At 41.3% G+C, this 15,976-nt stretch overlaps 1 protein-coding gene across 4 annotated transcripts in view; it reads left to right on the top strand.

The window, feature by feature from the left end:
- The window catches only part of FAT3 (FAT atypical cadherin 3), a 401,703-nt gene extending 387,693 nt beyond the window's left edge, over positions 1 to 14,010 (top strand). For 2 of the 4 annotated variants that reach the window (XM_090134047.1, XM_090134045.1), the window contains 4 exons: positions 1,779 to 1,932; positions 3,044 to 3,699; positions 5,705 to 5,818; positions 12,257 to 14,010. In XM_090134047.1, the coding sequence (XP_089990173.1) occupies positions 1,779 to 1,932; positions 3,044 to 3,699; positions 5,705 to 5,818; positions 12,257 to 12,876 (1,544 nt within the window). In that variant the 3' untranslated portion in view covers positions 12,877 to 14,010. Of the gene's footprint in view, positions 1 to 1,778; positions 1,933 to 3,043; positions 3,700 to 5,704; positions 5,819 to 9,164; positions 9,225 to 11,596; positions 11,633 to 12,256 lie in introns of all 4 variants that reach the window. The other 2 variants (XM_090134044.1, XM_090134046.1) reach the window with 2 other exon arrangements.
- Positions 14,011 to 15,976: the final 1,966 nt, after the last annotated feature.

The following is a 15,976-nucleotide window of genomic DNA, read 5'->3' as shown; positions in this document are numbered from 1 at the left end:
TGAGAACATAAAAGTATACAAAAACATTACTGTAAATTTTTCAACCATAGATGTCACTGTTCAGTCATAAAATGGAGCAATGAAACAGCCTCTCTTATTCATGCAGTGATTTCTACTTCAAGGATTTCTAGATCAGGTGTTTTACCAAGTAACAATAAATATTTTGTAGGAATGGCATCAAAATGTGATGCCTGGTGCAGTCGCTGTTTTGTAGTTCAGTCCCAGCTTTCTACAGGTCTAAAAAGCCATTCTGAGTGAGTATGTGTAAGACAGCAAAAATGGTGCTGACCAAGTAAGCTTTCTAGGAACCCATGCAGTGCAATCATTTCTTAATTCTGTAACCTTAAAATAGAGTGTTTTTATCCCCCTTTTTGTAGTAGGACAACCAAACAGCATGGTATTTGATTATCTATTTTATTTATCTTCAGTTAGATGGGTCTGAAATCTTGACTGAATGAGCCAGTAAGTCTGTTTCCAAGTTTCTTTGCTAGAGCAAAGAACTCTCATTAATTCTCATGAAAGAATTCAATTAGGGTAACTGAACAAGGCAAAATGAACCAGATAGAACATAAAAAACATGGCAGTCCTAATGCAGAATTGCTTTTGCCTCATGCCACCACTGCACTGTTTCTGTGAAATTCTCTTTCTCATAACTGTGCTTGAAATTTCCCGCCTCAGTTAGTGGAACAGTGTCTTTTAAAATGCATATATATCTGTGTGTATATATATATGCATTTCAGAAGTATAGATATAAGTATTTCAACTGTATTAATGGCAGGAAGATTCCTTGTTCTAGTTGATTAAGATGCCATATTTAGTACATTGCTTTGATATGGGAACCACATAAGTGGAGCCCGAATCTTGCCTGCACATCTATTGGGACATTTTGATTTTGTAAGTTGTTCCTTGTTCTTTTCAAGTGAAAAAGGACTCAGATTTCAACACTTAGTTCTAACACAGTATGAAGACATGCACTGTCTCACTGGATTTCTTTATGACCTTAAATAAAGGATTTATTAATGGCAAATCACAAGAAGAGAATAAAACAGACTGTCATTTGCTACCTGGGGGAGTGAAGTGGTGGTTTCGGGAAATGTTTCTGACTCATGTTGTCCTTTGCTGGCAAGGAGCATGGAAGTACTTTGGTCCCCTACAGTCCCCTACTTAAGAAGTGTGATGTCTGATTTATTGCAGCTAGTAATTAATGGGTCTCCTAATAGCAGAAACTGCATTTAATGAGCTCTGATTAGGGGGTGGCAGTCCCCCATTCAGCTGGTGTTATGAAGCCCATGGTTCATGCCTGGGTGATGCACTTTATGAAAGAGTTAAATATCATTGTCCAGTGTTTTTTTATTAAGATCTCAGGTGATATATTTGATCTTTGATGAAGCCCCAGATGAGGTGTGGGCTGCCACTATTGGAAGATGTGGTCCTTCTTCTCAAAAAAAGAGGGAGATGCATCACTGATCTGGAATATTTACTGCAGCCAAGTCCACAGGAGACATTTATTCTTATCTGAATCACAGTGATTGGAATAGTTGGAGCTGCAGAGATTCCACTGGTCCCTCGTTGTATTACATGAGCTCCAATCACCCCACATTCCAGATAAGCAAATGCTTCACTGGAGTTAGTGTAGACCACACTAGAATGAGCATAAGCATCCCTCTTCCCCTACAGGACAGTAGATCTTTTGTAATAAATTAGCCAAGTAGATTCCCCTGCTTCTAGGTAACAGGGGATGGCTTCTGATGCATTTCTTTGTGTCCTTCACCTCCCAGGCTACCACTGCAATTGCCTCTCACAGTTTACTGGAAGAAATTGTGAATCGGAGATCACAGCCTGCTTCCCAAATCCGTGCCGGAATGGAGGCTCATGCGATCCCATTGGCAATGCTTTCATCTGCAACTGCAAAAATGGCCTGACTGGAGTAACGTAAGTAAACTTTTCTGCATGGACAATCAAAGCATTTTAATTTAGTGATGGAGATTATTTTTTTGACTGGGTGCTTTGTATCCAGCTAAGGGACATGATTTAGTGATGGGACGCCGTAGGTCAGGTTGGCGGTTGGGCTTGATGATCTCAAAGGTCTTTTCCAACAGAGACAATTCTATGATTTCCTTGCAAAAAACAACCCAACACTTGGAATCAAGTCCAAGCTAATGAAAGATGAGAAATCCATAAGGCTTTCTGAATCCAGCTCTGAAGTTATTGTTTCAGATATGATCTCCAAATGAAATATGGATCTCACTAAGATATGATCTTGCTGAGATACGGACACCTGAGTCATTCCATAAAGCCTGTGGAAGCTGATCTGTAATCTTTTCTTTTTGAGAATGGATCAATTATTTAGGCCTAGCTTAAAAGCCTAACTTATTGCATTCAGTTTTAAAATTCAAACCTTGATAAGATACTTGGCATAGAAACTTGCCCTCTGCTTTTTTCTCATTTGCCTTGTCTGCTTGCACTTTTTGTTTTGTTTCACTTTTTTTTATCACCTGCTTTTCTTCCCTGTTCTCTCTGTTTAGGGTTCCTGTGGTTATGTTTTTCCCACTTCTCTGATATTTATTCATTTTATCTCTGGCCTTAAATCAATTTTAAAAGTCAGTATATTCCCCTTTTCTCTCAAAGTAGTAAGCTATGAATTTTTTATTACTTATTTTCCGCTCCTTTTTTTCTGTGAATCCTCTTGATAATTGTATTGAATCCCACGTGTTGGTCCAAGAATGATGTAAAAGTGATTAGATCTTCTGTTATGTTCTGTGAGCCATCTTAGGATCAAGGAGCCTTTACCTATGAAATGCTTTAAACTTTTATTTCCTTTGTGACATTTTCATTTTATTATTTTAAAAAGCTATGGAATACCTGCAAAAAAAAATTAAATATCATTAATTAATATGATAATAATATGATAATAACATGATAATTGGCCAAGCACCAGCAAGGTGCTCGTTGTAGCTGTAACACTTTGAGAAGTCATCACTTGGAAGCTGGGCTGTTTGCTTGGCATTCTCCAAACTCCATGTTCTCCTTTTCTTCTCTTAAGGTGTGAAGAAGACATCAACGAGTGCGAAAGAGAAGAATGTGAAAATGGTGGTTCCTGCGTGAATGTATTTGGTTCATTTCTGTGCAACTGCACGCCTGGCTACGTGGGGCAATACTGCGGTCTTCGCCCCGTGGTGGTTCCCAATATACAAGCGGGGCATTCGTATGTTGGCAAGGAAGAGTTGATAGGAATAGCTGTGGTTCTGTTTGTCATATTTGTGTTGATCGTCCTTTTTATAATTTTTCGCAAGAAAGTATTCCGGAAGAACTATTCCCGCAACAACATCACGCTGGTACAGGATCCAGCCACTGCCGCCCTGCTGAACAAGAGCAACGGCATCCAGTTCAAGAACATCAGGAACAGCGGAGATAGCAGGAACATCTACCAGGAGGTTGGGCCTCCACAGGTCCCTGTGAGGCCAATGGCCTACACCCCGTGCTTCCAGAGTGACTCGCGGAATAACCTGGACAAGATAGTGGATGGGCTTGGCGTGGAGCACCAGGAGATGACAACATTTCATCCCGAGTCCCCTCGGATCCTGACAGCCAGGCGGGGTGTGGTGGTGTGCAGCGTGGCTCCCAACTTGCCCGCAGTGTCTCCCTGCCGCTCCGACTGTGACTCCATCAGGAAGAGCACATGGGATGCTGGAACAGAAAGTAAGTGCTGCGTGCTGCTCTCTTCTTACCATAGGCATAGGTTCCTCTCAGGCTGCAACAGGCACGGCTATACTTAGTGCTCTAACTCGAAGGCTAATGCATTTGAAATTTTGATTAACACTAGGCACACAAAACATCTCCTTACATGCACTAAATATGACTGAACACGTTGTTTACTTGTTCAAAAAGCACAAATAAGCACTCTGAGGACTAGTTCTTCAAGTGATACAATGCAGTCATCTTTCTATTGGGGAAGAAAAGATTGAGGCAGAATTCTCAAACTTGGCTCAGTCTGGGCGTTTTGTCTCCCAGGGGAGTTAAAATTTTAAAACTTTCTACAAGAAGAAATTCTATTTTGCAAGGGAGACATTCGCCTATATATTCTCTAATTCCAGTGTCAGTGAAATGAAGCAGGAAATCAAGCCCTACTTAGAGGATCACCCTTTCAGTTCATTGCGTTCTCATCTGCATTCTGTATAAGAGTGATCACAAATTTCCTTATCCTCACAGCCATGCTGTTTTTGCTCTGATGGTTTCTCAACAGCTTAATGCAGTGTCCCTTTTATTCCTGAACGAGTTGCTGGAGATACAGCAAGCCTCAAGTATTCTCTTATAGCAAGACACCAGTTTGCTGAGCCAGAGTTAAGGCCCTGTGCTGTCCATCCTTGCTAGTTAGAATGCTCCATAAGGACTGAGATATTTGCTTTAGCAGAGCACAGGGCTTCTTTCTTTCCTTAGTCATGTTATCTCTTTTGGGTAACATTTTCTAATGGGTGTTCAACCCCATTGCAACACAACTTTGATCAAATCTATCAACAAAAATACATGATTCCGGAATTTTTTTAGCACTGTTGTTTTAGGGAATAAGAACAGAGCAACAGAGAGATGAACTCCCCACAGTGCCTCACATCTGACATGCACGTTTTCAGCTAAGGCAGCACATTGGTCTTCTAGTGAAAAACAGGAATTAATTATTATTCCTTTGGGATGTATTTCAGTGTTGCATTGTGGTTGACCTTTAACCATTAAATATAGTCTTTCTGATTTAAAATATCAGCATGTAAGCCACTATGTGTGTTCTGTCATTTATTGGGTGTTCTTACCACAGACACTGGTATCTGCATGCATTTCTGCACAGCATGAGGTCACGCCATGGGGATGGGCCTCAGCTGTCACTGAGTGGGAAGCAGTGCAGCTTCGTTACTGCAGCACTTACTCATCTACTGTGTACCCTGCTTCTCAGTAGGACTAAATCAGTTGTTACTATATGCAGGTGCCCCATGCTGGGTAGAAATATCTACAGATAGCAGATGGAGAGCTGTACTTAGGTGGATTGACTGTTTGCAGCACCTGAGCTTGTTCATTCATAATTAACTAAGGCATCTATCTCAATTCTTGCTATGGATGATATGTTTTCCTTATTATCGCTTACAGAATGTTTGAATTTGTGTGTTTAAGCACATGAGAACTTTTACCACAGGCTGCAGTTCCATGCTTAAACTGTAGACAAATTGACAAGACTGAATGTCCATGATGAAATGCATAAATCCACTCTACATCAGTGTTGGATCCAACAGCTGTTGATGTAAAGATGCCCAGTAACCTCACTGGGCTTTGTATGAGCCTCTAATGAGACTCTCAAATTAGGAAATGAACAGTAAAGACAAATGTATCTGTAATGTCTTGTGTAAGATGTTTATACCAGATTTTTAAAGTCATTAATTTTCTTGCCACTGAGACTACACCGGGTCCAAAAGGCAATACTGACTACAGGTGTTTATTCCTCGATAGCAATGGTGTCAGCTGCCCAGGACCCTGTTTGGGCTTCAAACACTTCAAAACTCATTAGCTGCCTTCATCGCCAGTGGCTTGTTTCCTCTGTCTGGAGGAAATATTTTTATTCTGACAGTAACAAGAGAAGGTTGTCTGTTGGCTCTGTGGTACAAGTAGACAAATATGCATACCTATAGAGTACCATTTTGCTTTGTTTTTGCTGTCAATGAAGGTAAAGGGGTTGATGACGCTGAAGAAGTGACCTGTTTTGCAGGAAGTAATAAAGGCAGCAACTCTGAAGTACAGTCCCTCAGCTCCTTCCAGTCTGACTCGGGTGATGATAATGGTAAGAAATGATTTTATCTTTATTATAATGGGGACAAAGGGATTTAACTCTCTTTATAAAAACAATTAGGTGACATCTAGAAACCCTTTTAATGATGCTGAAAGTCCTGTATTGAAACCCTCATTTTGTGGCCACTTTTTAAATTAGTGGAACACAGTTGAAATCTTGATGGATGGAGCCATTACATCAGTACCAAGCTTTACACTGAATTAGAGTTAGGATACAGCAGACTCACGTTGTCAAGATAGAAGCTGACTAATAGGTAGCAAGTTAAGCTGTAGATTTTCTATCCTCTTCCCTTTTGAAAGAGGATGACTTTCATGTTTCATCAGTCAAATCAAAGGGAATTTCTCTACAGTTTGCCAGGTCTCATTCACAGTCCCAGCAAAACTCGGCAGGCTCTCAGCATGCAACAATGAGCAGATGAGGCAGTCCCTGGCGGCTTGGCCTCTCCCTGGCAATCACAGTTCAGCGAACAATAGAGCACCATTAAATCCTTGCTCTGTGCATGTTAGTTGTCCTACATCATTATCTCAGTAGGTGACGTGGGCAGAGCCATACACAGCCAGAAAGCAGCACACAAAGTCAGATCAAACCCTTGTTCCAAGGCCTGTGCATGTGGAGCAGTGGTGCTGAGAAAAGCCAAGATGTTTCTGCCAGGGAGAGATGATGGTTGTCAGGGAAGCCTCACTGAGATACGCATAAAAGATTAGCACAAAGAAATTGCACTTAGGTTCCTCAGACACCAGTTAATGAACTGTCAGGAGGCTCAGTTTCTCAGTCATGTCACACAGCTTTCCCTTAGGTACTTCTGAATGTTGGAAAATGCACTTAAAGGGAAGGGCACTTACAGATGCCTTTGGTTCAGCTGTGACTGAAGCACTGTGAGGATTTTTGTCACACTTCTCAGGGCTTTTCTGTGCTCCCCTTTGAAAAAAAAAAAGAAAAGTGTTATTGTTGTTGTTGTATTGATTTGTGATATTATTGTTATCGTAATAATTATTCATGTGTTCTTGTGTGGCACATGGTAACTTTTTATATCCCTCAAATTCTAATTAGGCTTCTCATCTCATTTCAGTCACTGGCACAATATCCACTGAAGCTGGATGTGGCCACTCCTTTTTCATGAAAGCTACATTTAAAATATGATCTTTAAAGAGAACAATTCTAGTTCAGGGTCTAAACAAATCAATAATTTCAGGGAGAATGCAGTAACTTAAATCATCTGAGTCATTCTGCAGAGGGCAATGCAAGACTGCACGCTCTGGTTTTTCTGCAACAGCAGGGTGGGTTTGCAGTGGCAGAGCCTAAAATACAAATACAGGCATAGGTAAGTGTTTGCACACAACCCTACTTGTACACAGGGGATAAGGGATATCCTTCCTGAAGCCATAAAAAGTAGTTAATGGTATTCTTTGTGATCAAAAAGTCCCAAATTCTTAGTGATTATAAAGAAAATGAAATAATTGAAAAATAAATAGTCGCCTGCTCTCAGCAATATAGTACTTGCCAACTCACTTCACAGACAAGTTGCAGGTTTCCATCTTAAGGAATTTCAAAACAAAGGGATGTGGCAAAAGCAGACATTTCAGTTATCATTTCACTGCCAGTGAATTGCTGATTGTGCTGGGTAGTCCAACGGAATACTGATTATGATACCAATTTTCTACCGCTGGCAGTTCTGGATTTGGGTGTTCTCTTGCACTGAACTGCTTGGGGTAGATGCTTCCCTCCCTTCTGTGAAAATGCTCTGCACAGCTCTCACCAGAGACAGCCATATCTGCCATGAAAACTTATACTGGCCCTGTTTCTGACCTCATGTTTCCACTCCGTGTTGCCCGTGACTCCCAGATCTCTGGCAGAAGCACCGTTCTTCCTTTTCTCATTACCCACTCCCATCTGGCTGACATTCTCAGTAGCGGAGGGATGGACAGACCTTCTTGGTGGGGTTCTTTTTGTCTCCAGCCCTTCCCTGCCATGTCTCACTCACACCAGTAGCATGTGAAGAAGCCAGGAATAGTATGGGGCTGCATACTATAGACCCACTGCCAAGGCACAGGTTCCCCCTAGCTCTGATGAGGCTTCTCTTGCATTTTTCAGCCACCCTCAACCTCTTTTTCTACCCACACAGGAACTACTTACATGGTGCCATTTAGTTTTCCATAATGTTTGTTATGCATTAGCCAATATGAGCCTCCTTTGTTTATACAATTACCAGTGCCACTGATGCCATAAACATAGTCAACATAGTCAAAGACAGAACATGGTTCCTTTGGCTCATCAAGACTTTTTGCCAAGCTTTCACAAGGACTGAGGAAATTGGATGAGATTCTTGATCCTGTGCCCAAAATTCAAGAGGCCTCTGAATGTTAAACATAGAGTGAAAAGTGCTATCACTGTTAACGTGCTTTTCTGTGACCTCTAAGACTATTGACTGTGTGAAACAAAAATGTTATTTCCTGCCCAACATTTCTGGTCGCCTTCTCAGCCTGCTCCTAAGCAGTCAGAGTATTCTTGTAATTAAGACAGCAGAAAAGCCAATACCAACTGAATGTAAAGGGAGCTCTCCTTCTGTTTTGAGTGGGTTTTATCTCAAGTAGTCAAAGGCAAGGGTGTTACTTTATCCAAAATCACCTACAAGATCATACACTGTACCACTGTTTTATTCCGTGTTAAAAGATTGTTTGGTCAATATTGATTATTTCAGGGGAAAAGTATATTTTGGTAAAATAGCTGCAGAGAACACACTAGGCAATTGTGAAAATATTCTGTCAAACAAAAATCAAAATTTGAACCAAACCTACTTGACTGTGCCCTTCTAATTATAGCAGTGCTTCTTAATGTCCAAGAGATATTGCATTGCACAGCACAAACAGTAAATAAGTAAAACATTCCTCTTAGGAAATAGATGAAGCCCAGCACCTTTCAGAGGGTGCAGTGGTATGAGGATGATGATTCCTTGGAGCACATATCACGGTCCCCGGAGACCTTTAAGCAAGAATGAATTAGAAATTAGTGTCAGGTAGACAAGATACTGCTGTGGTTAATTGAATCAGCTGGCCAGTCTGTTTGAATTTATGAGGTGATACACATCATGCCATACGCCTTTTTGGAAATGTTGGTTTGGAATTTATCACCACTCTGAAAATGTATGGGATTATCTGAAATGAAGTGTCCTGCAATCCACTGCATAAATCATGCATTGGTCAGCAGCCTTTTTTTTTTTTCAATGCCAGTTCTGTCTGTTTGAGAGAATTTATTGTGGTAACATATGACATGTGTTTTAAATACTAACCTGAAGCTGTCCTTCCCCTCCCTTTATTTTCTGCTTTCCCTCCCCTGCAAGCTTCCATAGTGACTGTCATACAGCTTGTCAACAATGTAGTTGACACTATAGAAAATGAAGGTATTTAATTTTTTTTCTTTCTTGTTATGCAACAATGCTTCTTGTTTTCATTGTGAAACATTCCAGCAGAACCTCACTAATCTAAACCAACCAGCAAACCTGCAGTGGGGATTGGGATTTGCAAATCAGCATGTTCACCAGCAAATCTGGAAGTGGTGTACTACAAGATATCTTTGGGTAACTGGAAGTGGTAGAAAAGGTATCAAGGCCATCATCATCTTTTGTTCCAGTCAATGATTTTGCTTGCTTATTGCCATAGCCTTCAGAGAGCATAGGATGAGGTTGACAGTGGAGCCAAATCATTGAGGCTATCCTATCTGCAGAGGATGTGAAGCAGAAGATGCCAAAAGGTATCTGTAAAGATCCCAAACTGTGATTAAACTGGATTACACACTCCATTGGGACTATACGGAGAGCAACAAAGTGGTGGTGGGCAGGTAGCTTGTTTCTCCCAGGTAATACATCAAATGGATGATGTACAGACACAGCTCCCTTGATGCCATGAAGCAAGGCAGCCTGGCCACCACTGCTTTTCCCTTGGGGTTCATGCGTGTACTCAATAGAATGTGGCATTGGGTCCAAGGACCCATTATTCAGCTCTGCCATTGACCTCTGTGTAATCTTAGACCCATTTCACTAGAAGTGAACTAATTTCCTTACCTGTCAAACAAGAATGTTACAATTTAGTTCTCCAACAAAGCACTGAGGAAATAACAAAGATAAATATTTGTTTTATTTGTTTATACAACATATGTCCTATCTTTGGGAAAATGTTGACTCAAGTCCAATTAACCACCAAGTCCAAAATATAGTGTATAGTATATTTACCGATTTTCTGAAGTGTAAGATGGCCATTCTACTTGCTACTTGATAGAAAGAACTACCCAAGGTTAACTCAGAAAGTTAGTTCTAATCATTTAAAAAAAAAAAAATCCCTGAAAAGAAAGCACAGTCACTGTAATTGGCCCCTTCTTCCTAATGGAAAACATAAGCAAACACATTGGCTTCCTATCACGCTTCACAGGTCAGAAAAAGCCAGCTTGGCAGTGATTTCAAGAGGCTGTCACTCAAAGTGCTTTGCCCACTTCTCAGTCCCTTCCCTGAGAGTCATTATTCTCACAAGCTGTGCAGCATAGTGGGTGCAGAGTGGCTGCCGCAGGAGGGAACAGAGCTCCTTCCCCACGCAGCTCTGCACGTGTTGCAGGTCAGCATTAGTGAGGTTCTCCTGGATCCTGAATTCATGCAGCTCGGAGGGACCAGGCGCATCTCAGGTGCAATGTCATTATTCTGAAAGACAGCAGTATCCACTTTGACAAATGAGAGGAAAGAAGGAGAAGAGCGGTTAGGGCCGGTTCAGACAGTGCTGCTAAAGCTGCAGTAGCCGGAGCCCTACTCAGCCCAGGCTAATGCAGAGCAGGTAGAATGCCACTATCTGGCTAATGAGCTAACAAATAAATCACCATCATCACATGGCTTATGTGATGATAAACAAGGGCATGAGTGGTGTTAATAGATGGAGGCCTGGAGAATTGTCTGCTCTGCCCTCATTTGTGGCCGAGCCCAAGAGAGGAAACCCTGTCGTGCCACAAAGGGCAGTTCTTCTGGCCAGGCCTCCTCCAGCAACGCAGTCCAGAGACCTCGTCCAGTCAGTTCTTGCATGAAGCCAAATAACATGGTTGAACAAGAACCATCCCATCTAGTAAGCGCTGCAGCTTTTTCCCTGCTCTTTTCTCACACAGAACCTCTTCCCCTGCTCTGTCCCCAACCCCTGCACCCTCTCCATACTGGAATGCCTCCCTCCCCACCAGCTAGCATGGCAGTGCAGGTGGGAGGTGGGTATGGGGTTGCGGAGCATTGTAGTTGATGGCCCCATTAAATGGCTTTGTATTCTATTCTATTCAGGTTCTTATACCGTGCCCATCACCATGGTATCTGAGCCCAGGTGGGCCCAGATTTGTTTGAACCGGCCCTGAGAATGGTAGATTCTTATTTTTCTGTTTCAAAGTGAACAAGTGAGAGAGAAATGTACTTTGCAATTATAAACCATGTAGATGGTGGATAACCCTTTTTGTATTAAGAATTCCAGCTCTAATGTAATTTCATATCTGTTCAGTGAGAGTAAATAGTTAAGATATGATAGAAAAGGAATATAATGCACATGACATAATCATTTCTTTATGTATGTCTGCATTTGACTGGGCAAGCTTATCTTGTATGTTAAAATAAGGAACAATTTAAAATCCTATTAAAACAACAGTGAGCCAGCTGTACTTTAGAAATATGCATGCAGAGCTTTGTATTTTCACATGTAAGTCCATGCTGGTAACAAGCTCCTAGTTACCAGTTTTTACTTTTCACTTTGTATCTGGCAGTGTCTGTCATGGATCAAGGACAGAACTACAACAGAGGTGATTTTTTGGGGACCCTTTCTGCCTGTTGGACTGTGCTAGGGTGGGAGGGCACTGACTTGGTCTGTTTTTCTTTTACTGCTTCACGTGTCCTCTTTTGTTTGAATTCTGTTGGGTTGCAAATGCTGCATGAGACTGGCCAGCCACTTCTTTATTTCAGGATCCAGCTCTTAGTCTCAGTCAATCAGATTGTTTGCCTACACACTTTCTTGAAACAAAGCCATTGGAGGTGGAAGGAGAGCTTAGATATGATACCACAAGCATGCTGATTTCCTTTATGTATTTCTTCAATTAACTTTGAAAAGCACTGTTTCAGAGATTTTTGTCATTTTGATTTCTCAGCTTCATAGTTTCTAATGCAACCAAGTAGCATCCTATAATGTGAACTGCCTTTGAGTGGCCATGGTTTGTTTCTTTGCTTGTTTGCAATTGCATCGCCATACCGTGTAGTCCTTCTGTCCTATCCATTGGGTCAGAGCATGGCTGACCCATGCAAATGGCCTCTGACGCATGCTGTGACCTAAATGTGTATTTAGGATTAAGAGTTTGCTCTTTAGCGAGTGCATGCCGGACATCCCCTGGTCATTAGCGGCCCCATCCTCACTGCTGTGATTCTCCTTCCAGCGTACCATTGGGATACCTCAGACTGGATGCCAAGTGCTCGTTTATCTGACATTGAGGAAGTGCCCAATTTTGAAACGGCGGACGGAGGCTCAGCTCATCACGGCAGCACCAGAGAGCTGGAGACGGATTACTACCTTGGTGGCTATGACATCGACAGCGACTACCCACCCCCTCACGAAGAGGAGTTTCTGAGCCAGGACCAGTTACCACCCCCTCTTCCAGAGGACTACCCAGACCAGTACGAAACCCTCCCGCCCTCGCAGCCGGTCTCGATGGCAAATACGCTCAGCCCCGACTGCCGGCGACGGCCGCACTTCCACCCCAGCCAATACCTCCCTCCTCACCAGTTCCCCCATGAGACAGACACCGCAGGGGCTCAGACTGGGAATGAATTTAGTACTTTTGCTGTTGGCCCAAGTCAGAACACAGAAAATGTTAGTGCAGGTAAGATGCCCTTAACCTTGCACAACTCTCTAGATGCCTCCTCCTCTGACGTCTCAGCCAGCTGCGGCTTTGATGACTCCGAAGTAGCCATGAGTGACTTTGAAAGCGTGGAGGAACTCAAACTAGAAAATGTTCACATTCCATTTGTGGAGACCCAGCATCAGACACAAGTGTAAAAGGAAGCTCCCTTCTTCTTTCTCTTCTTCCTCTTTTTTTTTTTTTTTCTTTTTTTTGTCATTTGGTCCAATTAATAGTATAAATATTGAGAAGAAATTTTGCTGAAGGTGTATCTATATATATTGGGCAATGCAAAAATGCAGTATAACCCATTATTAACTTGTTCAGAAATGATATTGTATGTGCAGACATGAAGAGACCAATTGTGTTAAGTATTACACATTACAAAATTGTTACAGACAATCTGGAGAGTGTGTACCTTCTATTTATTACCAAGAGTAAAACTTATGAGGAAGGGGAAAATGATCTCATTGCTGAATAAATTCTTTTTCTCCCTCCCACCTCCACCCAGGGTTTGGGGTTGGTTTTTTTTGTTGTTGTTGTTGTATTATTAAAAGTGTTACAGTGTTATGTTCTTCCTACAGTATTAAAGAACTGGTATGGATGATTCCAAGAGGCAATGTTGCATGAAATGCTGTCAGTGAAAGAGTGAAAACAATTGATCGCTGAGGCTGCTATATACATCACATCAGATGGCTTAAAAAACAGCATTTACAAATTGACATATCAAAGATAGTCATTTGTCCATAAATATTTGTCTATGGTTTCCTTTGTTACATATAATTTCATTCTACTCCATGCACATACACAGCAACGCATGTACAGCATATATTCACTATAAGTCAGTCCACTTTGGTTGCCATTTTTCAACACAGTGTCAGATGTATGTGTACAACTTCACCGGTGAGAACTTCCCTTGACTTCTGCATGACATGTGAACATGGATCTGAAAGGTATCTGTGTAACACGGATGTTGGTGGTTTTTTTTAATTCCTTGTTTGGGCAATCTCCTCTTCAGCAGCAGTCATCATGCTGAAATTATTGCAGTAAAATTAGTTGCAATTAAGTTGCATAAAACGTTGCTATCATCTCAGATTGTTAGTTTAACATCATTTGGCAAATGTTCATCCGTAGCGTTTATGGGAAGAGCTCTCAGCTGCTGCAAACTGATCAGTCGGTGGAACTGCACGGTTGTGACAAGGAATCTGGTTGTAGATTTTCTGCTGGATGTGCGTGTGATTTCACAGGATTTGAGAACTTCCAAAGGTAGTTTGCAGACTGCAGGATGTCACTGTGGAGCGAAGACAGCGGCGGCATTACTGTGATCTTACGCTTCCCTCAGCCTGCTTGGAGTAAATGGCCTTTTGCAATGATTGGCCTGAACAGCCCAGTGCAATATGGAAATGTGGATTTGCACTCAGTGTATACATACCCATTGCTCAGTGCTAAGAAAATGTTTTACCGCTGCTTTTTACATCATCTCTATACATTATACAACGAATGTGAGTCTGTAGTCTACATTACTGCTGGACTTTCATCCATTCCTGCCATGGCATCACTCAGTCATTTTGAAAAGCTGTTGAATACACGCCATTGTTATTAATGAACAGATTCATTAACAGATTTCTTGTGCCACTTTCCATATCCTGCCTCTTGTTCAAACATGTTAATGGAGTAGTTTCAGCGGTTGTGTTCTTGGATGTGTTCTTGACTGAGCAGAGTTTTACACAGAATTAACTTGTGGGTCATTTCTTGTCATACAGGAACTTTTTATTCACAAATCACCCCCAGCAAAAAGAAATTGTTAATAGAATACAATTGAAGTAATTACAGCTTGTAACACATCTAATAAAAAGGGATTTCTAAAATTCTCAGAAGCAGGTATATGATATGCAGTAACTCTGTGTTAGGAGACAGCTCATTATACAGGTACATGAATAAATTGAGTGAGCTTTTGGAAAGACCACATACTGCACATACAAGTATTGTCAAGTACTTGTCTGCCAATAGTTCGTGTCCATTGAATTTATGAATGTCACTTGGTCTTCTCAAAGTAAACATATTTCTGTAGCACTGTTACATTCTGAATGTGCTCACAGTACATTTCACCTCCCTTTCCCTCTCGTTTTCAAGAAAAAATAATGGAAATTTGTATCACAATTGCAAAGAACTGAGGGATTCTATGATTTGCCAATGAGCTATGAAGTGGTTTGGCAAGCCTCAAAGCGCAGACAGAGGATGATGCGCACTGCTCATCAAGTCAGTGTTGCAGAAAAGCAGATGCAAGAATTAGATTGATATCTCTTCAAGGTTAGGAACAACTGAGTGAAAAAGCAAAGCTGGAAGTTTAGTTGCCACCAAATAATTTTAAAGCTGGCATAATGTTTTGAGAGCTTGGTACTCTTTTGACATTTGCTTATAGCTTACATGAGGTTTTGCTCCTACTCAGTTTTGGTGTGAGATATTTCTGTCTGTCATGCAGTTAGTTCTCTTTCAGCCTCCAGTTAGTTATGAAGTGTTCTTGTCATCATTCTTCTGTAGTAAGCTCAAGACACTGATATCAAAACTGTGCTGGGACATATCAAAAGTGTCCCAAGGGAGAGCACCACAGAAGCTTAGCAACTGCCATACAGAAAAGATCAATGTTTCTTACCAAGCTTGTTGCCTCAGTAATATCTTGTTGGTAGTGAATTTTACTAGTAAAATATGCATAAATACAATGTATAGTACTTTTTCTGTTTTGATGTTGTTGCCATTGCATTTCACTGAACACCTACTTATTAAAGTGCTGTGGGGAAGGTGCCAAGGATCACCCATTTGTCCTTCTCTATCTCGCTCATGCTTTCTATACCTCAATATCTCCTCCCCTCCGAATGAAGTAGTCCCAACCTGATTGTTCTATCTTCAAACAAATGCCCCTCTGTGTATATTGGTGCTTCTGTGGCCTGTCTGGTTCTGTTCTGGCTTTTTTTGATGGTGATAAGACCTGAATGCAGAGATCAAGGTTAAATATTTCTTAGGGAGTAAGACTTTTGCATTAACATCTCTCTTGTTAATCCAAACCATGTTATTATCCTTTTTATTACTGCTCTACATGGAGAAGTCCTAAATTTCTGGAAGATAACAACCCTCCCAACCTAATATAAGAATTAGTGTCCACATTGTTCCATCCAATATATATTTATTTTTCTGCTATATGCAGCAAATTTATGTTGCTATTGTATCATTCCCAGCTCCCTACTTTTGTTGCAGCTTCCG

Source organism: Phasianus colchicus, chromosome 1 (genome assembly GCF_987193195.1).
Source record: "Phasianus colchicus chromosome 1, bPhaCol1.hap1.1, whole genome shotgun sequence".
In the NCBI taxonomy this organism is placed as follows: Eukaryota; Metazoa; Chordata; class Aves; order Galliformes; family Phasianidae; genus Phasianus; species Phasianus colchicus.
The sequence above is the reverse complement of the archived record's forward strand: the minus strand, read 5'-3'. Positions and strand labels throughout refer to the sequence as shown.